Source organism: Hemiscyllium ocellatum, chromosome 4 (genome assembly GCF_020745735.1).
Source record: "Hemiscyllium ocellatum isolate sHemOce1 chromosome 4, sHemOce1.pat.X.cur, whole genome shotgun sequence".
In the NCBI taxonomy this organism is placed as follows: Eukaryota; Metazoa; Chordata; class Chondrichthyes; order Orectolobiformes; family Hemiscylliidae; genus Hemiscyllium; species Hemiscyllium ocellatum.
In genome coordinates, this window is record NC_083404.1 from 85244141 (window position 1) to 85267828 (window position 23688).

Here is a 23688-nt window from a genome sequence, read left to right on the forward strand (position 1 = left end):
ACAGAAAGAAATTAAAAACAAACCACAGGGGCGGCATGGTGGCACAGTGGTTAGCACTGCTGCCTCACAATGCCAGGGACTCGGGTTCAATTCCTGCCTCGGACAACTGTCTGTGTGGAGTTTGCACATTCTCCCCGTGTCTGCATGGGTTTCCTCCGGGTGCTCCGGTTTCCTTTCAGTCCAAAGATGAGCAGGTTGGGTGTATTGGCCATGTTAAATTGCCCGTAGTGTCAGGTGCATTAGTCAGGGGTGAATGTAGGGGAATGGGTTGCTCTTCGGAGGGTTGGTGTGGACTTGTTGGGCTGAAGAGCCTGTTTCCACACTGTAGTGAATCTAATTACATACTTTTGTACGTCTTTGTGGACATTCTTATGAGAATATGACAATTGTCTATTTTTAATCAATCACCGTGCCGCCCCTGTGCCTTGGTGTGACGATTCCACAAGAAACATGCATTTGGACCAGGACTGCACAATCTGGCTAGTGTCTTTAAGTAGTTTTCCTCCAATGAGAAGGCAAAAGATTGGGAAACTATGTACGATGAGACAATTTGTGGAAGTGGATGTTATTTTACTATTTTGAATTCTGAGAAAGCTCTTGGGTCATGAGTTTCAGGATAAGTTTAAATTGATCACAGCTATTGATAACTTGCTGGTTGTCCATGGCTTTACAGTTATCAGTCTTCTCAGAAAGACCTTAAGTCTGGTATATGTCATGAACACGTGTTATTCTGTTGTCAGACTGTCACACTTTTGAAATCCATGTGTTAATAGCCAAAACTGTGGTTCCCTTAATTATGAAAGAGAGCTTTATTGATTGTTTTGATTCCCCTTAACCAAAAAACAGATTTGGCTAAGTGAAGAAACGCTTCAATTTGTATATCAATAATAATAACTCTTTTTTAGTGTGTATTTTTATCTTATCAGGCAGCTGGGTCATTGTAGAGCAATTGCATAAGAAAGTCATGGCTTTGTACAAGCTCTTGGTTCTGGTCCCAATATCTTTGAATTTTTGACACATTTATCTGTTTGAACTGGGATTGAAGTTCAGTCCAGTGAAGTCTATTTAATATTGTTGTCATAAACTATTTGTGCTGGACAAATCCTTCCAAACGCTGATGATCCTTCTATCTGCAAGAGATAACAGATATGAAGCAAAAGATCCATTTAAGTATACTTTGGCTGTGAAGGTCAATCATTGAGAAACAGGTTTTGGCACAGATGCAGCACGTACTGCTACCAAGTGATGTTACAGTTGTTTCTGATATTGGGATCCTTTGTCAAGCTGCTGTACCTACCCGTAATTGTGTAAGTAAGTCCATGGGAGATGCCACCATTTTTTAATTTTATTGTTCTGCCAGCTAATGACTCCCAAAAGCAATGTTCTGAACGTTCGTGTCACACTTGCAAGCATTTTGCAGCTGAGTCTTAGATGCTCTGGTTGACTGGCAGCCTTGAGTGTGACTTTCTTCCATCCCGTGGATGTGGCTAATCCACCAAAGCAGCCTTTGTTTGAAGCAGAGTTCCCATGTATGTTGCCACAAATCAGAGGTAGCATTTGTAGTTTTAATCCCTCCAGAATGTAGTCGTAATGTACTGCAGGTGGTAAAGGTGGTTTTTCTTGGCAGCTGTTGGTCACCCAAATTTCAGTCATATTCATCATTTCCTGTGAATGAAAGGATGCTGGACATAAAGGAAAATATCTGGTTTCAATTTAGTCACGTTGCGATCATAGATGTGTGAATAATAATACCAGTGCTTTAATTTCATTTCTAATTATCATTGCTTTTATGGAAGCTGTAGACACTGAATAGATTACCAGTACTTTCTTTATGCTAGAAGTCCAAAACAATTTCATAGGATAATTATTTTTGTACATTTAGTAGATTTTATTTTACATTAAAATTATATCAGCTGAAGGCTGGCTGAAAAATTTGGGAAAATGACCAAATATGTCCTTTCACAAAATGCAAGAAAATTTGAACCTGGCCCATTGTTATCCTATTGGGATTTGTTAATGATCCTCACTAGAATGATAGAAAGAGTCTTCAGCAGTGCTATTAAGCTGCTTGGCAATAATCCCTTCTCAGATGCTCAGTTTACGTGCTGCCAGGGCCATTCAACTCTACCCTTATTTCAGTCTCTGCCCTAACATGGACAAAAGTACTAAATCCCAGAGGCAAGAGTGACTGCTCTTGACGACATGACATTACTGACAGAGTGTGACATAAAGGAGCCCTAGCTAAACCGAAATTGGAGTTGAGGGGAAAGAACACGCAGTGGAAGCATACAGCAAGATGATTATTGAAGTGATGTCCTGGGATCTTCAGAAATTCCTCAGGGGAGTTGTTCTGGTTCACCTTTATTGATATTATCTATTTCTGTCAGAGATGTGATGGCACAATTAGAATTTGAATCTAGACCTCTCTTCCAGAGAAAGGGTCACGAGGGCTGTGCCACAAGAACCCTAATTTCTTAGGGTAGATATATTCAATCAACTATTACATGCCACTGGAACAGATGGGACTTGAACTCAGGCCTCTAGGCTCAGAAATAGGACACTACCAGTGCACCACAAGAGTCCCAGTTTCCTCTGGGTATATGTTTTCAAGTCAAAGTTTTGTTTCAACTCTTTCATGATTGGCTGCAATCCAATTTGTTTCTTGTTTATAGTTAGTTCATCAGCCTGTTAAGATGCATGTGGGACAGATGCATCTTTAACATGGTCCAACTGAAATTTAATTCCTGATCTCCTGTTTATTAGGCAGGGCTAATTAAGCCACACCACCTATTTCTCAGGGTTTTTTTTAAATTATTAAACCTACTGTTAATGCATATTAGTACACCTCGAGAGCAAATGGACTTTGAACCCTACTCTTTCAGTACCCCCAGATCCCTTAGGTTTTCTTTCTTTATTTAAATTATTTTTCTAATCAATCTATTCAGATTGTTGTAACACCTCTGGAGCAGAGAGGACTTGGACCTGGATCTCTCAGTCCAGCGGTAGGAATACTACAATAAGAGGGCCTAGATGCTTGGGGTAGTGTTCTAGATCAACTCTCTTAATCAATGATTTTCTCTCTGATGTCAGAAGTGGAAATGTTTGATTGTACAATATCCAGCACACTTCTCTGACTCAGACACTGAAGCAGCACTTGTTCAAATGCAGCATGACCTGGATAAATGGCTTCAGTTTCACTGATAAGTAATACTTTTGTATGTTAATTGCCAAACAGTGACTGTTTCAAACTGGGCCAGTCATGTAATGCTGTGACTATGATAACTGGTCAGAAGCTCTGAATTCTGTGGCAAGTACCTCATCTCTTGACTTCCCAAAGCCTTCCACCATCTAATTCACTCTAGTGAAGTATACGTGGGTGAGTGCAGCTATAAAAATACTTTAGTAACTCAACCATCCAGAACAAATCTGCCTGTTTGATTTTGCACACTATTCACTCACAGTAGCGAGAGCGTGTGCCATTGAAAGATGCATTCAGTAACTTATCAAGCTTCCTCTGACTGCATTTTTCTAAACCTGTGATCTCGCCATATAGATAGACAAATGCAACAGATGCATGGCAACATCACCTATAAATTCTTCACCAAGCCCGATACGATCTTGTCTTAGAAGCAAATTGTTGTTTCTTCACTGTTGCTGGGTCACAATCTTGGAACTCCGATCCTAATAGAATTGTTAGTGTTATTGTTTAAGAAGGCAACTCACTACCACCTTTTAAATGTGGTTAGAGATGTGTAAAAGGTCCTGGCTTGGCCACAGGTGCCCATATTCCTTTGGGAAGCTAAACTCTTTTCTGGGAGGTTTCCAGATTCTAGCAATCCCCTTCACTTATTTCCTCCTTTTTTTTTCTTTCCTTTAATAATCATCCCACTCATCAACAGCTACCACTGTCCATATTTTTTCTTTCCTGATGGTTATATCATTGAGTGTCTGTGCCATCATTGATATGAACATCATTTCCTCAAAATATCCTTTCCCTCCTTCGCCTTTTATACCCCCCCCCCCATAGTCATGTATGGCACTGCAAGAGGGTTGACTATTTTTAAATTTTAAAGTGCTGTTCATATCTGTAGAGTGTTGTAATTGTGTTATCTATCTATCAATCTTTGCATCATAGGCAGCAAAGCTGTTGACAAGTTATATTGTAGTGTATTGGCAGTTTGTAGTTTGACTGCAAAGATATTGGATGACAGCACTTCAATGTGTAAGGTATTTTTACTGGATTGCAAGTTGTTGCCACTTGGATTTTAGATCAGCAGGAGTCATAGAGATGTACAACAAGGAAACAGACCCTTCAGTCCAACTCATCCATGCTGACCAAATATCCCAACCCAGTCTAGCCTCATCTGCCAGCACCTGACCCATATCCCTCCAAACCCTTCCTATTCATATACCCATCCAAATGCCGTTTAGATGTTGCAATTGTACCAGTCTCCACCACTTCCTCTGGCAGCTTATTCCATACATGTATCACCCTCTGTGTGAAAAGTTGGCCCTTAGATCTCTTTCTATATCTTTTTTTTTCCCCCTCACCCTAAACCTATGCCCTCTAGTTCTGGATTCCCCAACCCTAGGAAAAAGACTGTCTATTTATCCTATCCATGCCCCTCATAATTTTATAAACCTTTTTATAAGGTCATCCTTCTGCCTCCAACGCTCCAGGGAAAAAAGCCCCAGCCTGTTCAGCCCCTCTCTAGCTCAAATCCTCCAACCCTGGTAACATCTTATAAATCTTTTCTGAACCCTTTTAGGTTTCACAACATCTTTCCAATAGGAAGGAGACCAGAATTGCACGCTATATTCCGACAGTGGCCTAACCAATGTCCTGTAAAGTCACAACATGACCTCCCAACTCCTGTCTTCAATACTCTGACCAATAAAAGAAAGCATACCAAATGCCTCCTTCGCTATCCGATCTACCTGCAATTCCACTTTCAAGGAGCTATGAACCTGCCCTCCAAGGTCTCTTTGTTCAGCAACACTCCCTAGGACCTTACCATTAAGTGTGTAAGTCCTGCTAAGATTTGCTTTCCCAAAATGCAGCACCTCTCATTTATCTGAATTAAATTCCATCTGCCACTTCTCGGCCCATTGGCCCATCTGGTCCAGATCCTGTTGTAATCTGAGGGAGCTGCCTTCGCTGTCCAGTACACCTCCAATTTTGGTGTCATTAGATTAGATTACTTAGTGTGGAAACAGGCCCTTCGGCCCAACAAGACCACACCGACCCGCCGAAGCGCAACCCACCCATACCCCTGCATTTACCCCAACCTAACACTACAGGCAATTTAGCATGGCCAATTCACCTGACCCGCACATCTTTGGATTGTGGGAGGAAACCGGAGCACCCAGAGGAAACCCACGCAGACACGGGGAGAATGTGCAAACTCCACACAGTCAGTCACCTGAGTCAGGAATTGAACTCAGGTCTCGGGCGCTGTGAGGCAGCAGTGCTAACCACTGTGCCACCCTTTGAGAAAATAAAAACATCTGCAAACTTACTAACTGTACCTCTTATGCTTGCATCCAAATCATTTATGTAAATGACAAAAAGTAGAGGACCCAGCACCAATCCTTGTGACACTCCACTAGTCACAGGCCTCCAGTCTGAAAAGCAACCCTCCACCAACAACTTCTTCTACCTTTCAGTCAGTTCTGAATCCAAATGGCTAGTTCTCCCTGTATTCTGTGAGATCTAACCTTGCTAACCAGTGTCCTATGGGGAACCTTGTTGAACGCTTTACTGAAGTCCATATAGATCACATCTACTGCTCTGCCCTCTTCAATCCTTTTTGTTACTTCCTCAAAAAACTCAAGTGGGAAAGAAGCTGTTCTCAATCGAGTTTGAGAGACATGATTTCCCACTCAAAGCCGTGTTGACTATCCCTAATAAGTCCTTGCCTTGCCAAATACATGTACGTACCGTCCCTCAGAAGTCCCTCCAACAACTTGCCTGCCACTGACATCCAGCTCACTGGTCTATAGTTCCCTGGCTTGTCCTTACGACCCTCCTTAAACAGTGGCACCACGTTAGCCAACCTCTAGTCTTCCGGCACCTCACCTGTGACTATCGATGATACAAATATCTCAGCAAGATGCCCAGCAATTACTTTTGTAGCTTCCCACAGAGTTCTAGGGTACACCTGATTAGGTCCTGGGGATTTAAGTGAAGCAGCTTTGGAATATATTCAGTCTTGCGCTAGTAAAATAATTTGGCATAGGTTATTCCAGCTTGCAGAAACTAAAGTATATAGGCAATGGTTCTCAAAATTTGCATTTGTTTCCTGAATTGATACTTTGCCCTGACACTATTAATAGTTAATTTTTCACTTCTCTGCCCATCCCTGATTACTTAAGTGGCCCAAGGTATATTGGATGCATTGGTTGTCTTTCAAGATTCTTTAGACTCTAGAATAATTCGTATAAATTAGAAGGTAGCTAATGTAACTCCACAATTTTTTTTAAAAGAAGAGGTAGAGAGATGACAGGGAATTATAGACCTGACATTGATAAGGAAAATGTCGAAGTCCCTTTTTGACGAATTAATGGCAGAGCACTTGAAAAACAGTGACAGGATTTAACCAAGTCAGCATGGATTTATGAAAAGGAAATCCTGCTTGAAAAATTCCAGTAAATTTGTAAGTATCTAGGGTTGGTGAGGGGGGGCCACTGCATGGAGTTTACTTGGACTTTTTGGGAGGTTTTTGATACAATTCCTCAGATTAGCATGTAAAATTAAAGCATGTAATGGATAGTTTAATGGATAGAAGGCTGGAAAGTAGTCTATAAGCTCAGGTTAATGCTCTGAGGGCAACATTTAAATTCCATTTTGGCAGCTGGTGGAATTTCATTTGGGGAACTGGTAGACTATTCTGAGGCAGCAAACAAGACCCTCAAATGATGCATTGCCTCCCAGCTGTCAGGGTCTCAATAGCTACAAGGCATTTTAAAGGAGGGGAGTGGTGGAGATAAGAATCACAAGACTGATTTCTGGCAAGGCAGAAGTGACTGATGAAAATAATTGAGTGGGAGAGCTCATAGAAACCTACATTATTTTAACAAAAGGCATAGATAGAGTAAATGCAGGGGGAATGTTCCTAATGACGGGGAATTCAGAATCTGGGTCACAGCCGAAGGATACAGGGTAGATTTTGTTTGGAGCAAGTTAAGGTTTCAAGACCAATATGACTCTTCGTTCTGAAAAAGTTGTATTGGACTCAGTTAACACTTCTTTCTCTTTCCACAGATGCTTCTGCGTTTCTCTACTGTTTTCTGTTTCCAGGTGCTGGATATCTTAAATGAAGTGTTCTGATTTGTATTTCATGGATTTAGTAGATTGTTGGCTTGGACATAAACACAAAGGGAGCTTGATAGAAGGCTGAGAGGACACATTTAAATTTGTGGGCAAGAGATTTGGGGGAGAAGGCAGGAGCAAGGAACAAAGTTTTTGTAAATGGAATGACCTGTCATGGTCTGCTAGTGGAATTGGAGCTAGACAGCCAATGGTTTCCAAAGGATATTGGCTGGGCATTTGAGGGATAAATGTACAGGGTCATGGGTTACATTGGAGGTTGGCACTGACTCAGCAGCCTTCCAGAGAGCTGTCAAGCATGAGTTAATGGCTCGAATGCCATCCTTCTGTGCTGTTTTGTATCTGAAAACTTCACTTTTTTGGTCTGCTCACAAGATTCCCTGGAAAGGTTACCCTATTGATTCAAACAAGTTTCCACTGTAAATTTTGCAAAAGCTTTGTTGTCAACTATCAGTGGTGTAATTGGGCAATATTCCTTTACTACTGTAAAATCTGGTCCACTCACTTGTAGCTTTTTTTGTCACTAGAACTTTGAACATTTTGGGATAGAAATTTCAAATAAATGACTATTTTAGTTGTCCCATTTTCATGTTGTGAATGCTTCCTTGTTACTAATGAGACTGTCAGAGTTATCACATTAGTGAGAGCTTTCTAGGTCCCAACTGCTTCTACAACTTAACAGTACCATTGAGTAAAGCATCCTGATCCTTCACTCTTCCCTGGTTTAAATTATAGCTCTTTCATAATTTAGAAGGCCATAGTCTCCTTATCAGGCCACTCGCCACTGCAATACTTGGTTTTATTTGATCTTGATAATGTAAAATCTGCACATTTGACTTGAAATCCCTTGCTTCACCCTATTTTGCAAACTGCCATTTTTTTGTGCATTCTGGAATTTTATCACTTTAAATATTTAAATATTTATACTGATGTCTGCAACATCAACAAATCTGTGACATCATTGGTAACTTGTTCCCAAATTTTGGAATTTTCTAAGCACCGATTTTGAGTTATTTTCATTTCTTGTTGATGGTGACAGCAAAGGAAGCTGTGATTCTATTTGCCCATCATGCCTATACTAGATCTCATATCTATTGCCAATCTCCTGCTCCTCCTCCTCCCCCCATATTTCTGTGTACCATTTCCATCTAAAATACTATGAAGTACCACCTTGAATGCCTCAGTTAACCTACCTCCACTACATGTCCTTATAGTGCACTCAATATCCTAACTGCTCACTGAAGTCTTGTTTATCTCATCTCATCATCCTGGGTTCTTTTGCACATCACTTTAAATCTGTACTCTTGTCATTTTATTTTTGAGCAGGAACAGTTCTTGCTCTATTCTATGCAGTGTGTTTTTTTTGAAAACCTCTATCATATCTCCTCTTAGCTATCTTCTCTCCAAGGAGAACAGTCCCATATTTTTCAGTCTATCCCCAATTGAAATTTCTCATTTGTGGAACCATTTTGTAAACCGCTTCGGCACTCATACAAATGTACTGGTAACTTTCCTATAATGTGGTACCATAACTTTACACAATACTCTGCCTAGAAGTCTAACAATTGTCTTGTATGAGTTGAGCATCACCTCCCTGTTGTTCTACTCTCTGCCCCCTATTAATAGAGTAGAGAACACTGCTTTATTAACTATGCTGCCATCTCCTCCAATGATCTGTGCACGTACGTACCCAGGGCCCTCTGCACCTGTACCCCTTTTTACCATACTTGCAAAAGGAATATGGAGTATTTATCTTCATTACCTTAAGCTATAGAGGAAATTTAAATCCTGCAAAACCAGTTCAGGTACTTGATCAGGAAGTAGTTCCTGAGGAATTTGACATGAAACTATATTTATATAAATTGTTTTTCAATGCTAATGCACTCCCTAATTGATCTAAAGTATACACCAGTGTAACCTGTTTGATGAAGGTTTTGTGGACTGCAATCCTTATCAGCCTTTGGAATAAAATTTGCATCTCTACGACAGACATGCATTTGTCTACCTCTGTGGATATGTATATTCCCATCCAAACATGAGAAACCCACACAGCTTAATGCTATGAAGATGGATCATTGTACTAGCTTTTACTTTTCTAGCAGAATAATTAACAAAACTCTAAGCCAACAGCTTGCTTTAAGGATTTTTTTTAACCAATACTATATGATAAAATAATGCATTGTTTTCTGTTCTTCTCCTTTCCACACACGTTTTGGTGTGTTTTATTTTCCTCGCACTTACACGAATGTTTCCATCTAACATCAGGCATCACCTGAGAGACCATAGGAAAAGTCAATGTCAATGTCAAGTGTATTTCAAGTATTTAATACGTCTGAGAATTGTTATGTTACTGCACAGTGTTCTCTCATATGATACTTTTCCAGGCCAACCTTTTAAGGCTTTGAGCCAGAAGGAAAGAAAAAAGGTCTTTTGATTTATTTACTGTAGGGTAGATTTTGAGATCTACAGTCATCTGCTAATTTTGAAGGCTTTTGAAACTGTTACATGGAAGGATTTGCAATAAACATGCTAAGTTGATTCTCAGTAGTGTCAAGCAAAAGTTGGCATTGATGAACATGAGCTATCAGGACAGTTGACAGAAACCATGTTGTTTGGAATAAGTTTGAGGAAGCATATTAGATGAGGGAGAAGCAAAGGTGTTTGAGGAAATTATAGAACTTCATTTTGTGCAGCAGACACTGGCCTCCAATGCCTAGATTATTAAAATCCGTGCATATGCGGTGTGGAGTTAGAGGAGTACCAAGATTTTAGCTAATAGAGCTGTGGGAGGACATGGACGCAGTATGGGTGAACCCATTGTGGGATTTGAAAATGGGTGAAAATGTCAATATTGTATCACATTCCTGGAATTTAATTATGGGCTTTATTTTTGCTCATTGGTAATGCATGTCAAGCAGAAATGTAACAAGTCAGTGTGGAGGGATCAGAAGAGATAAAGGAACCAGGTAAAATTACTTACTCTGGATTTGAATTTTCATTTTAATGAAACAGCAAAATAAAACAGTTTTCTATAAAATATCGTGGAAATAATTGAAATATTTTCAGATAAAAATTTTTAACAAAAATATTTTACATGATTTGGCCATGACTGGCTAGACCAGCATTTAATTGTCTATCCCAAGTGATCTTGGAGAAGATGTTGAATTACCTTCTTGAATTGCAGCAGCTTTTGTAGTGGATAGGGGAGAGATGGGAGATGCTTTAATAATTGGTTAATAATCTAGAAGTGAGAACTCCTGATAAGTACTTTGAGTAAAACCTTATCTGTTGGTAGTTGTAATAAGACTATTCATGTACTCAGATTTACTGCTTCAGATTTGGTTATGGGTTCCATTGCATGATCCTTGACTCAGTTCCTTCTTCTGTGGGATGAATTTAGTGCCTGTTGCAGTTATCAGTTGATTCTGGTGTTACGAATGTCAGCTGAGCTCCACAGTTGTTCACTTACAAGGAGATGATGTAGTCCAAGCACAGTCATTCTTTCAAGAAATACTCGTTCTCCATGCATTTCCTATTTAGAGTCATACAGAATGGAAACAGGCCCTTTGGTCCAACTTGTCTGTATACCCCAGACATTCCATTCAGAGCCAGTCCCAATTGCCAGAATTCGGCCCACATTCCTCTTAAACCTTACTATTTGTATACCTATCCAGACGCTTTTTAAATATTCTAATTATACTCCCCTTCTCTACGTTTTAAGCAAAGTTACAATCCATGAAAACAGTTTTGCAATTTAGCTGTTCTCCCTTTATCTATTCGTGGTAGTGTCACTTGTGAGAACGTGCTGCTCGGCATTATTTTTCATCTGAGCATATTACATTGGTGGAAACCAGCATCCTTACTTGATGGATTCTTAATAGTTTAATTTGCATTAGAAAATACATTCATGATGTCGGTGAAGTATAACTTCAATCATCCATGTTGACAGAGTTAAAAATCTCATGACATCAGGTTACAGTCCAACAGGTTTATTTGAAAGTACAGTAGGACATAGAATTTATAAGTAAAATATCAAGGTGTCATAACTGATGTGATGTATTAGTCAAACCTAGAATGGCTGCTAAGTCTTTAATCATTTAGAATGGGGATGCAGGTTTCGAGATATTGATAGAAATATTGCTGCATGGATCTAGGCTTGATTGCAAGGTAGTTTTTGCAGCCATTAAATTGTTTCTGGGAATACAGTTAACTGCAAATTATTTGCTGATTCCATTAACCTTTACCTAAAAACACAGGTAACCCAGGAAAGTCATGTGTTAATTTCTTTGACTACAAGTAATCGTTTTCTTGGTTAGGCTCACTTTGGTTGAGAAAGATCTGTTTCCATGCTGTACTTCTCTATGACAATAAGGCCTGAGGTTACCCCATGAGCTTAGTTCAATCTCTGTGGACTCAAACAAGTACCACAAGGTTGTGAATTGTGCTCATAACCACTTAGTACTGAAGTTCTGTGAGCTTAGTTTCTGATTCAAAACTCTCTTCATCTGAAACAGTCCTCAGTTTCCAAATTGGTTATACCTGCAGTTGGGAATAATGAATTTTGGCCTGTGGTGCCTGTTCTGAGGAGTGATTGGGTCATCAGATTAGTAATGAACTGTTGTGCTGTGCAAGAAAATTATACTTTAAAGTTGAATTACTAATTTTCTAACAAGTGTACTCCATTTTGCTAGAGTGCTGTTTCTAGTCAGTTATCAAATTTTGGCACTGATTTGTGGGAGATGCAACCTGTTCGTTCTTTTATCTTGTAACTAGCTTCCTGTCTATTATGCTACTTGTCTCCTGACCTTTAGTCATGAATCTTTTACTTAGTACAGGCAGTTTGCCTTTTGGAAATTATAGATACCATGTATTTGTTTGGTTAGTACAGAACTTGAGTATTGCTGAAAAATGTGGTATTTTGTTGGTTTCATCTCATGCTTATCAGGACAGTTGACAAACACAAATTTGAGGAAAACCAACATCTATACTGTTTGGGAGGAGAATGTTGATTTGTCCATGCAATGCTTCCAATGTACCAGTCAATGATGTTTTAACTGCCAATTTTAAAGAAGGCATTTACCCTGGTCAAAGCATTTATCCTGACAAGTGAACTGGCTGTCATCTGTTTTGTTGAGTTGAAATAGTGCAAAGACCCAGTGTTGCATATTAATAGCACCTTCCAATACATGCAAATGTTAGAGCCCAACTGACAATTCTAACTCTACAAAATAAATGCTGATCACTGGCTATTCTTTTAGGGCAGTGCTTTGACAAATCAATCGATCTGCCCGGTTTAAAATTTAAGCAAGGTAGTTGATTGTCATTAACTGGTGCATTCTTCACGGCTACATATCTATCAGTCAGTCACTTGGAAACTAGGCAGCACTATCCTCTTGTATTGCCAGTGTTGGTTTTCCCTTTAAGTTGGTATTCTTGCAAATTGCTGATGTCAGCAAAATGAGAAACTGTCAAAATGTCTATTTTTAGCAATATTGCAATTATCAGAATAATTTAAAGGAAATAATGTTATGCATTAAAGAGAAGTCGAGAAAAACATTTAATGGAGATGGTTCTGATAGAATTAGATGAAACAACATGAAAGTTTATTTAAATTGTTCACAGATTAAGGCGTAACGGTGTAGACCCATTAGAGTATGATGGTCAATTAAAAACGCCAAATAGATGAGCCTGAAGGCTTTGTATCAAATACATGAATCATTTGGAATGAGATAGATGAACTGATGGTGCAAATTGAAGTAAATTAATATGATTTTGTTACATGGAGATCAAAACTGGGAACTTGACATTCGGAGATATTTCTTTTGGGAAGACAGTACCTTTTGTGAAGGAACACTGTTATTAAGAGATGAAATGAGGACGGTTGAGAGACAATCCAGGTCTAGTTGTTAGACAATGCATTTTGGAGATAAATAATAGCAGGGAAAAGACTAAACTGGTGGTCGTAGTATGTAGAGCCCTCCCCACTGTTTCCAAACAGAATAGTCGTCATTATCTTGCTAGACCAAGGGGCTGCTCTCATTAGAGAAATAACTTGTAGTTTAATCTTCATGATAAGCTCAACTGGTGTGGGAATTGAACCCTTGCTGTTGGCCACAATTTGTATTGGAAACCAGCAGTCCAGCCAAATATCGCTAACCTTTTTGAAGAAGTCTGAACCAGAATGGGTTGAAGTCATTCAACAAGGTACCATAAGGTTACTATAAGATAAAACCTATGTTGGAGAGAGTATATTGGCATGGATTGAGAATTGGCTATTGGTAGGAAGCAGCACATGGGATTAATGGGTTCTTTTTCAGGTTGGTAACCTCTTCCACAGGGATCAGTGCTGGGACCACAACTGTTTACAATATATGGTAATGACTTGGAGGAAGGAAGCAAATGTTGTTGTGGTTCTGTTCGCCGAGCTGGGAGTTTTTGTTGCAAACGTTTCGTCCCCTTTCTAGGTGACATCTTGAGTGCTTGGGAGCCTCCTGTGAAGCGCTTCTGTGCTGATTCCTCCGGCATTTATAGTGGTTTGAATCTGCCTCTTCCGGTTGTCAGTTGCTGTCCGCTGCAGTGGCCGGTATATAGGGTCTAGGTCGATGTGTCTGTTGATAGAATTTGTGAATGAGTGCCATGCTTCTAGGAATTCCCTGGCTGTTCTCTGTATGGCCTGCCCTATAATAGTGGTGTTGTCCCAATCGAATTCATGTTGTTTGTCATCTGAGTGTATGGCTACTAGGGATAGCTGGTCGTGTCGTTTCGTGGCTAGTTGGTGTTCGTGGATGCGGGTTGTTAGCTGTCTTCCTGTTTGTCCTATGTAGTATTTTGTGCGGTCCTTGCATGGGATTTTGTACACTACGTTGGTTTTGCTCATGCTGGGTATCGGGTCCTTTTGTCCTGGTGAGTTGTTGTCTGAGGAAGCAAATGTACTGTAACCAAATTTGCCAATGAAGCAAAAATATGTAGAAAAGCATCTTGAGAGGGATACAAACACTTTATGGAGAAAGGTTAAGTCAGCAGGAAAAGAAGTTGGTGAGAGGAGTATAATGTTGGAAAATGTGTAGTTCATTTTGGAAGGGAGAATAAAAGACAAGTTAGTTGGAGAAAACTGGATCTGGGTGGGTTACTCTTCGGAGTGTTGGTGTGGACTGGTTGGGCTGAAGGGCCTGTTTGCGCACTGTAGGGAATCTAATCTAAACTGAAACGTGAAGAGACTTGGAGTTACTTGTGCATGAAACACAAAGATAGCACACAGGTGCAAGTAGTCAGGATGGCTAATGGGTCAGAATGTTGGCTCTTATTTCAAGGGGATCAGCGGACAAGGGTAAGGAAGTCCTACTGAAACTTTACAAGGTGCTAGTGAGACCACATCTGAATTACTGATAACCATTTAAGAGTGGGTACTGTTTTTTTCGTAATTCATGGGGCTTTGTGCATCTCTGGCTAGGCCATCATTTATTGCCTATTCTTGATTGTCCTCCGAGAGCAGTAAGGAGTCAGCTACATTGCTGTGGGTCTGGAGTTGCATGTGGACTAGATCAAATAAAGATGGAAGATTTCGTTAAAGGATGTTGAAAAATCTGGTTTACAATGATGTTTGACAGTGGTTACATGGTCACCTTTTAGACTAGCTTTTAAATGTCACCACATCCTGCTTTGAATGTCATAATAAACTGTTAATAAAGCATGATCTTCACTTTTGGAATCTGTATGGTAGCTAGTTTTTTCTTATTTTGATAACTTAAGGCCTGTAGTTCCCTGAAATGAAAATAAAGTACAGGAGAAACTCAACAGATCTAGTAGCAACTGTTTGAGGGTGGGGCGGTGCAGGCGAGAAAGAGTTAGCATTTTGAATCTGATAATCTGAACAGTTCTGAAAATCACATCAAACTTGTTTTCTCTTGCCACAGATGCTGCCAAATCTGCCTAGATTTAAGCAGCACTTTGTTTTTATTTCAGAGTCTGGTTTCTTAGTTTTTTTTACTTCTATTTTAGATTACTTGGCTTTCTTTCTTCACTTGTTGGGTGTGGATGTCACTGATTAGGCCAGCATTTGTCTCCCATCCCTAATTACACTGGAACTGAATGGCTTGCTGGACTGTTTGTTTGTTTAAGGACTGTTAAGAGTCAACCACCTTGCTGAGGTCTGTTATAGGTCAGAGAAATTTCTTTCCCTAAAGGACATTAGTGAACCAGATAGGTTTTTACAAAATTGACAGTGATTGCATGGTTGTTAGGTCGTTCAGCTAACCTTTTTGATTCCAGTCTTTGAATCAAAGGGAAGCAGTAGGTCTGTTACATTCCTTATTTGGAAAGTGGAAATACAGTCAACTCATATGGTGATCATTGAGCTGTTGTCTATACTGATTGTTTGAGAGAAAAGCTGTGCTCTTTCTGCTTTGTCTATAATTCTTTAAATTGCTTTTCATAATTTTAGAAACATTTCCCTTTGCAAGTGATGGCAGAAGTAGGCACCATAATGAGTTAGTCACTAATAACCAAAAAAAAATAAGGACGGTAAGCTAGCCAGTAATATAAAGGAAGGCTGTAAGTTTCTTTAGATAATCTAATCTAATTATTCATTAGATTAGATTACTTAGTGTGGAAACAGGCCCTTCGGCCCAACAAGTCCACGCCAACCCACCAAAACACAACCCATCCAGTCCCATTCCCCTACATTTATCCCTTCACCTAACACTACGGGCAATTTAGCATGGCCAATTCACCTAACCTGCACATTTTTGGACTGTGGGAAGAAACCGGAACACCCAGAGGAAACCCTCGCAGACACGGGGAGAATGTGCAAACTCCACACGGTCAATCGCCTGACGCGGGAATTGAACCCGGGTCTCTGGCGCTGCGAGGCAACAGTGCTAACCACTGTGCCACCGTGCCGCCCATTTATTTCAGTCTTCACTGTGGAAGACACGACTAATATCCCAAAAGTTTGAAAGTCTGGGCAGAGCTGAGTATGGTGGTCATCAGCAAGGAGAAGGTGCTAAAACACTGGATAGCTTGAAGGTGGATAAATCACCTAGACCTGATGGACTACACCCCAGAGTTCTAAAGGAGATAGCTGAAGAGATAGTGGAGGCATTAGTGATGATATTTCAGGAATTGTTCGAGTCAGGGAGCGGCCCAGAGGACTGGAAAATTGCTAACATGACACCCATTTAAAAAGGGAGTAAGGCAAAAGACTGAAAATCGCAGGCTGATTAGCTTAACCTCCGTCGTGGGTAAGATTTTGGAATCCATTGTGAAGGATGAAATTTCTGAATCTTTGGAAGTGTATGGTAACGTAGGGCAAAGTCACCATAGTTTCATCAAGGGGAGGTCATGCCTGATAAATCTGCTAGAATTCTTCGAGGATGGGCCAGTGGGCTGAGAAGTGGCAGATGGAGTTTAATTCAGATAAATGCGAGATGCTGCATTTTGGAAAAGCAAATCTTAGCAGGACTTTTACACTTAATGGTAAGGTCCTAGGGAGTGTTGCTGAACAAAGAGACCTTGGAGTGCAGGTTCATAGCTCCTTGAAAGTGGAGTCTCAGGTAGATAGGAAAATGAAGGATGTATGCTTTCCTTTTATTGGTCAGAATATTGAATACAGGAGCTGGGAGGTCATGTTGCGGCTGTGCAGGATATTGGTTAGGCCACTGTTGGAATATTGCATGCAATTCTGGTCTCCTTCCTATCGGAAAGATGTTGTAGAACCTGAAAGGGTTCAGAAAAGATTTACAAGAATGTTGCCGGGGTTGGAGGATCTGAGCTATAGGGAGAGGCTGAACAGGCTGGGGCTGATTTCCCTGGAGCTTCGGAGGCTGAGGGGTGACCTTAGAGATTTACAAAATTATGAGTGGCATAGATAGGATAAATAGACAAAGTCTTTTCCCTGGGGTCAGGGAGTCCAGAACTAGAGGGCATAGGTTTAGGGTGAGAGGGGAAAGATATAAAAGAGACCTAAGGGGCAACTTTTTCACGCAGAGGATAGTACGTGAATGGAATGAGCTGCCAGAGGATGTGGTGGAGGCTGGTACAATTGCAACATTTAAGAGGCATTTAGATGCCTATATGAATAGGAAGGGTTTGGAGGGATATGGGCTGGGTGCTGGCAGGTGGGACTAGATTGGGTTGGGATATCTGGTCGGCATGGAAGGGTTGGACCAAAGGGTCTCTGTCCGTGCTGTTCATCTCTATGACTCGAAGTAAGGAGCAGGTTAGACCAAGGAGAGCCAATGGATGTTATCTATCAAGACATACAGAAGGCTTTTAATTTGATGCTGCACAGGAGGCTGCTGAGTAAGATAAGGGCCCATGGTGATAGAGGCAAATTGTTAGCATGGATAGTGAGTGGGGATAAAAGGGTCGTTCTCAGAATGGTAGCCTGACAAGTGGTGTTCTGCAAGAATCAGAATTGGGACCACAGCTTTTCACTTCATACATTTATTGATCTAGTTGAAGGAATTGAGGGAATTCTGGCAAGGTTTGCTGATGATACAAAGGAACGTAGAAGGACAGAGTATTGAGGAGGTGGGGAAGCTGCAGAAGGATTTGGACAGGTTAGTGCAGTGGGCAAAGAAATGGCAAATGGAATACAATGTGAGAAATTGTGAGGTAATGCATTTTGTTATGAATAGAAGTATGGACTGTTTTCTAAATGGGGAGAAAATTCAGAGGTCTGAAATGCATGGAGACTTTGGAGTTTTAGTCCTGGATCTTCTCAAGGTAAACTTGCAGATTGAGTCTAGTTAGTAAGGCACATGCAATGTTGGTGTTTAGTTTGAGAAGACTTGAATATAAAAGCAGGGACATACATCTGAGACTCTATAAAGCTCTGGTCAGACCACATTTGGAGGAGTGTGTAGTTTTGGGCTTCATATCTCAGGAACGATGTACTAGCCCTGGAGCATGTTCAGAAGAGATTCAAGAGAATGGTCTCAGGAATGAAAAGCTTAATATATGAGGAGCGTTTGAGGACTCTGGGTCTAAACTCAATAGAGTTTAGAAGGATCGGGGGGATCGAATTGAAACTTACTGATTTAGCCTGGACAGAGTGGATGTTGGGAAGATGTTTCCTTTGATAGGAGAGCTAGGACCTGAGGGCATAGCCATAGTCTAAAGGGAAGATCTTTTAGAATGGTGATAAGGAGAGACTTTTTCAGTCAGAGTGGTGAATCTATAGAATTCACTGCCACAGAATGCTGTGGAGGCCAAGTCATTGAAGACAGCTTCTTTGATTGCCAGGGGCTCGAGGGTTATGGGGTGAAAATGGGAGAATGGCTTATCAGTCATGATTGAATGGTGGAGCACACTGTGCTGAATGCCCTAATTTCTGCTCCCATGTCTTATGATCTTATGGTCTGAATCCAGTGAGCAATTCAGAATAAATTTCTTTACCTAGAGAATGATAAAATCAAACTTGCTACCATAACACACAATTGAAGTGATAATTTAGATATACTAAAGGGAAAGCTAAATAAAGTAGAAAATAGAAAGAACTGTTGAACTTTGGAGAATTGTAAATTGTAAAACACTGGTCATTCAGCCTGGAGTTTAACTCTTTGTCTATATAATATAAGAATAATTTCCAAATTGTCTGTAATGCACTGAAACTAAATTTAAATATTTTTTCCAATCTTTTTCAGGTCTGTTACTGTCATGTGTTATCCTTGTCTTATCCCAAAGAGCACTCTTCAGACTGTACGCATTTGGCTGTGTTGTTCTACTTGCTGCAACTTCTGTGTTAGTAAACTACTACACCACACTTCACATTGATTTCTACAATGCATACTACTCTGCAGTGTTTGGGATGCAGTTATTACCACGCAACGGCCCGACTTTGTGGTTGGCCCTTATTGCAGTTCAGCTCACAATTGGCATTGGGTATGCAACATTACTGAGCATTCCATCAGTATTTTCTGCATTGACTGTGGTAAACTTCTTACTGCCTATACTAAGCCTGGCCTTGGAGTTACCAGCAGATATTCAAAATCTGTTAGTTGCCTTTTCAGGCATGTATATAACAGCACAGACTGTATTTTACGTAACTCTGAATTTAAAATGGTTTTATTATACAATAAGATATGTTTATTTACTGTTACGGCACATGTATCGTATATATGGATTACAAGTTATAGTGGAGGACACGTGGAAGAGGATTCGTTTTCCAGATGTACTGAGGGTTTTTTGGTTGACTCGGCTAGTGGCACAGGCTATTATTTTAGTTTATGTTGTTAAAGTGACACAAAGTGATTCAGAGAACAAAAGCTACTTTATTTCCTGGAGTGACAGCTGGGAGGTGCTCTGTAATCTCATTATAAGTGGGTGTGACTCAACATTGACCGTCTTGGGCATGAGTGCAGTTATCTCATCATTAGCACACTACTTGGGACTTGGAATCTTAGCCTTCATTGGGTCAACTGAGGAGGAAGATAAACGCTTAGGATTTGTGGCCCCAGTTTTATTTTTCATTTTAGCTCTGCAGACAGGTTTGAGTGGACTGGAACCTGAAGAAAGACTAGTTCGCCTCAGTCGCAACATGTGCCTTCTGTTGACTGCAATCCTGCATTTTATCCATGGAATGACAGATCCTGTGCTGATGTCACTTAGTGCCTCCCATGTTTCCTCCTTCAGAAGACACTTGCCTGTTCTCATGGTTTCCATTAGCCTTTTCATTCTTCCAATTGTACTCAGCTGCACCTTGTGGCAGGTCCACACACTGAACACTTGGCTCTTTGCTGTGACAGCATTCTGTGTCGAATTGTGCTTAAAAGTAATTGTTTCCCTTACTGTGTACACTCTGTTTATAATTGATGGGTACTACAATGTTTTATGGGAAAAACTAGATGATTACATTTACTATGTTCGTTCAACAGGCAATGTTATTGAGTTTATTTTTGGAGTGATAATGTTTGGAAATGGCGCTTACACAATGATGTTTGAATCTGGTAGTAAAATTCGTGCCTGTATGATGTGCTTACATGCTTACTTTAACATTTATTTGCAAGCTAAAAATGGATGGAAAACATTTATAAACAGGAGGACTGCAGTGAAGAAAATTAACTCTCTGCCAGAAGTAAGAGGCAACAGGTTGCATGATATTGGTGATGTGTGTGCAATTTGTTACCAGGAGTTCACCACTTCAGCACGCATCACACCTTGCAACCATTATTTCCATGCCCTTTGTCTACGCAAGTGGTTGTACATTCAGGATACATGCCCAATGTGCCATCAGGGAGTGTACATTGAGGAAAATCAGAATGAAAGCACAGTATTTGTCAATAACAATGGAAATATTCCGCAGCAGCCAGTAGTGGAAAACTTGGTGGTGGCGGCTGCTGCTGTTGATGCTGACAGTGATCTCAATGAAGACAATGACAGCATTGAATATGATGAAGAAGAGTGGACAACTCAAAATGGCAATGCACCAATGGAGGACGAGTACCTCGATGATGATACAGATACGAGTGAAGTATGAGACTCAATGATTGTAGGGATATGTTGCATAATTTAAAACAAAAGACTGCCAATCAAACATCAGGGAAGAAAGTGATTTTTTTTTTTGCTTATATGATTGCTTAGTTATGTCAGCCCAGTGATGAGAAAGGGTTAGGAAATAAACTACATTCCACTTATCATTGGAGTGTAGAATAGACAAAGCACAGCAGCTGTGAAAAGACACTGGTTATGGACAAGTACTGTTTTCAGCCAAATTATTTATTATGACTGCTGTTGTACTGTTTACCTCTTAAAGTTGCTGGCCTCTTGTTCAATCCTAAAATTTGTGTATACTGTACATGAAATAAAAGTTTGACTTACATAAAATTCCTAAAATTGCTGGCTGTGTTTAACATAATTGAAGATGCATGTAATGTAATTAATATCAGATTCTTTATGAACCTGCTTGGTATTACAGAAATGATCTTGCTGTTTTTGTACTGTTTTTCCCTACTTTTTCCAAAGTAAATGATTCAATCTGTTAGAGCCACACAAATGCCTCATGGAGGTCGCTTCTTTCTATGGGTTGAATTGGCAAGTATTAATGAGCTGTTGAACAGACTTGTGCCAAACCTACAAAACCATCAGAAGCCAAAGGACACCCTCTTGAAAATAAAAATGAATGCCGTGCTGGTTTTTTCCTGTTTTTTTTTCTTCCCATCCAGTCCTAAAGCTTTAATCTCACCAGTATTGTCTAAGCCAGTGGTTATCAACTTGGGATCCACTTATCACTGAATGGTCGCGAGAATGTTTTAAGAGGTCTACCAGAAATAAATTCTGTGCTGGCTATAATAATATCACTAAATCACTATCCAGGTCTACTAGGCAAAGTGCTGCTTAACTTCCCAAACTCACTTGGTAGTGTTGTCGAGTAGAGACACCCAAGGGTTCAGGTATATAATTCTTTGCAAGTTGTGATACAAGCAGACAAGATGTTTAAGGCGTTTAGTGCACTTGCCTAAATTTAGGATTTGGGACATTGAGGTTGTGTGGATGTTGGTGGGGCCACATTTGGAGTACTGTGTACAGTTCTGGTCGCCCTGCCACTGAAAGGATGTGAAATTGAAGCAGGTTCGGAAAAGATTTACCTGTATGTTGTTGGGAATTTTGAGGATAAGCTGGGAAGTTTTTCACTGGAGGGCTGAGTTTACCGGAGGTTTATAAAATCATTCTGGATGTAGATAAGGTAAATAACAAGTTCTTTTCCATAGGGTGGGAGAGTTAAAAACTAGAAGGCATATTTTTAAGGTGAGGGGAGAAAAATTTAAAAGGGACCTGAGGGGTGACTTTTTCATATACAGGGTAGTTCATATATGGAATAAACTGCCAGAGGAAGTAGTAGATATGTACACTTAGAACATTTGAAACCCCTTTTGGATAGGTTCATGAATAGGACAGATGTAGAGGGATATGGGCCAAATGCAGGCAATTGGAACTAGTTTGGGAAACTTGGGTGGCATGGACAGTTGGACCAAAGTGTCTGTTTCCATGCTGTATGAATCGAAGTTAATCTGCCCTGTTGTCAAGGAAATGGTGTCCAGTCTCGAATGTGCTCTGCTCAGCTTAATAATTACAGGCGAAGAGATAAATGCGAGCTAGTACAGCCATCAATATCATCAGTCTTTGTGCCACTTTACCAGCCTTGGTGACAATTTACCAACTTTATTATAACTCAAGCAACCTATACCAAAGTCTACTAAACTGAATAGAACTTGCCACTATCTCAACCTCCATTTTAGCCATAGCAACCAATTTCACTTATACTCTACCATCTTCTACAGAATTTTGCCAATCTCATTGACAGGTTATTAAAGTGATTATTCTCCAACTTAAACAATGTACCTTGTTTGTCAAAGTGAAAGTAAATCAGCAAGAGCAAAATTAATTACAATGCACAGGTTAAACTAAATGCTACCAAAATGGAACTGAATTATACCTCTAACAGAATTGTTGTTCACTACCAATTTTGTATTCAATCAAGCAAAATAAATATTTTTATTTGTGTAATTTATGCTTGTTTTATATTTAAATACCTGCACTACAAGAAGTCCGTGGAAGTGATTGGTGATCTCTGCAGCAGTACAGTTGAGAGCACTTCCTCTGAACCTGGCCTTGGGTGAATATTTGTTCCTGTGTAATTCTTAGCCTCCAGTTCCTGGACATTTTGTAATTCGCATACGTTGAAACATTTAGTATCTACTCAATCCAAGCTTTTCATAAGTTTTGTCAGGTTTAAGATTTCCAACCTGTTCAACCTTTTTGAAGCTGTAATCTGTTCTGGTTCTATCTATTTGAATCCTCTACAATGAGGGCCTTTTCACTCGCATCCAATTATCAACCACTATTTCCAACCCTAATTCCTTTAGATTTCTTTGACTCCAGTTTGTCAACACCTATGCCTGTATTTTCTATGTCGATGTTTCTAAAATGACCTCCTTTAACCTTAATTGCAGTGTTCATCAAAGTCCTTGGTTAGCTCCATGCTACTTCCTATATGCTGTTTCTTCTCTCCATATCATCTATTACAGAGACTGAAAGAATATTATGGAAAATGTAAAAATCAATCTGTTGAATCACATTTGCAAGAACACACTTTTTTACATGTAAGGCAGACCAACTGAAGTACAAGGTTTAGTTAATCAAAATAGGTTTTTTTTTAAACTCTTGTTTTAGATTTTAATTATGTTTGTGTATACCACTGTGGCATATAACTGCATATTGTAAAGGTTTGCACTGCAATTTCACTGGAAAGTGATGGAATGGCAGTTGTCAGGAACAATGATTGCACTGCCCACATACATCATACTGCAAATGGGTGTAGTATGGAACTGAAACCTCAAGTTATACAGGGTAGAGTTTGC

General features: G+C 40.0%; 1 protein-coding gene across 1 annotated transcript in view; it reads left to right on the forward strand.

Annotated features, from left to right (window-relative positions):
* rnf139 (ring finger protein 139) overlaps positions 1-22747 on the forward strand; it is a 28900-nt gene extending 6153 nt beyond the window's left edge. The window contains exon 2 of the mRNA XM_060823559.1: positions 18976-22747. Within this exon, the coding sequence (XP_060679542.1) occupies positions 18976-20807 (1832 nt within the window). The 3' untranslated portion in view covers positions 20808-22747. The remainder of the gene's footprint in view (positions 1-18975) is intronic.
* Positions 22748-23688: the final 941 nt, after the last annotated feature.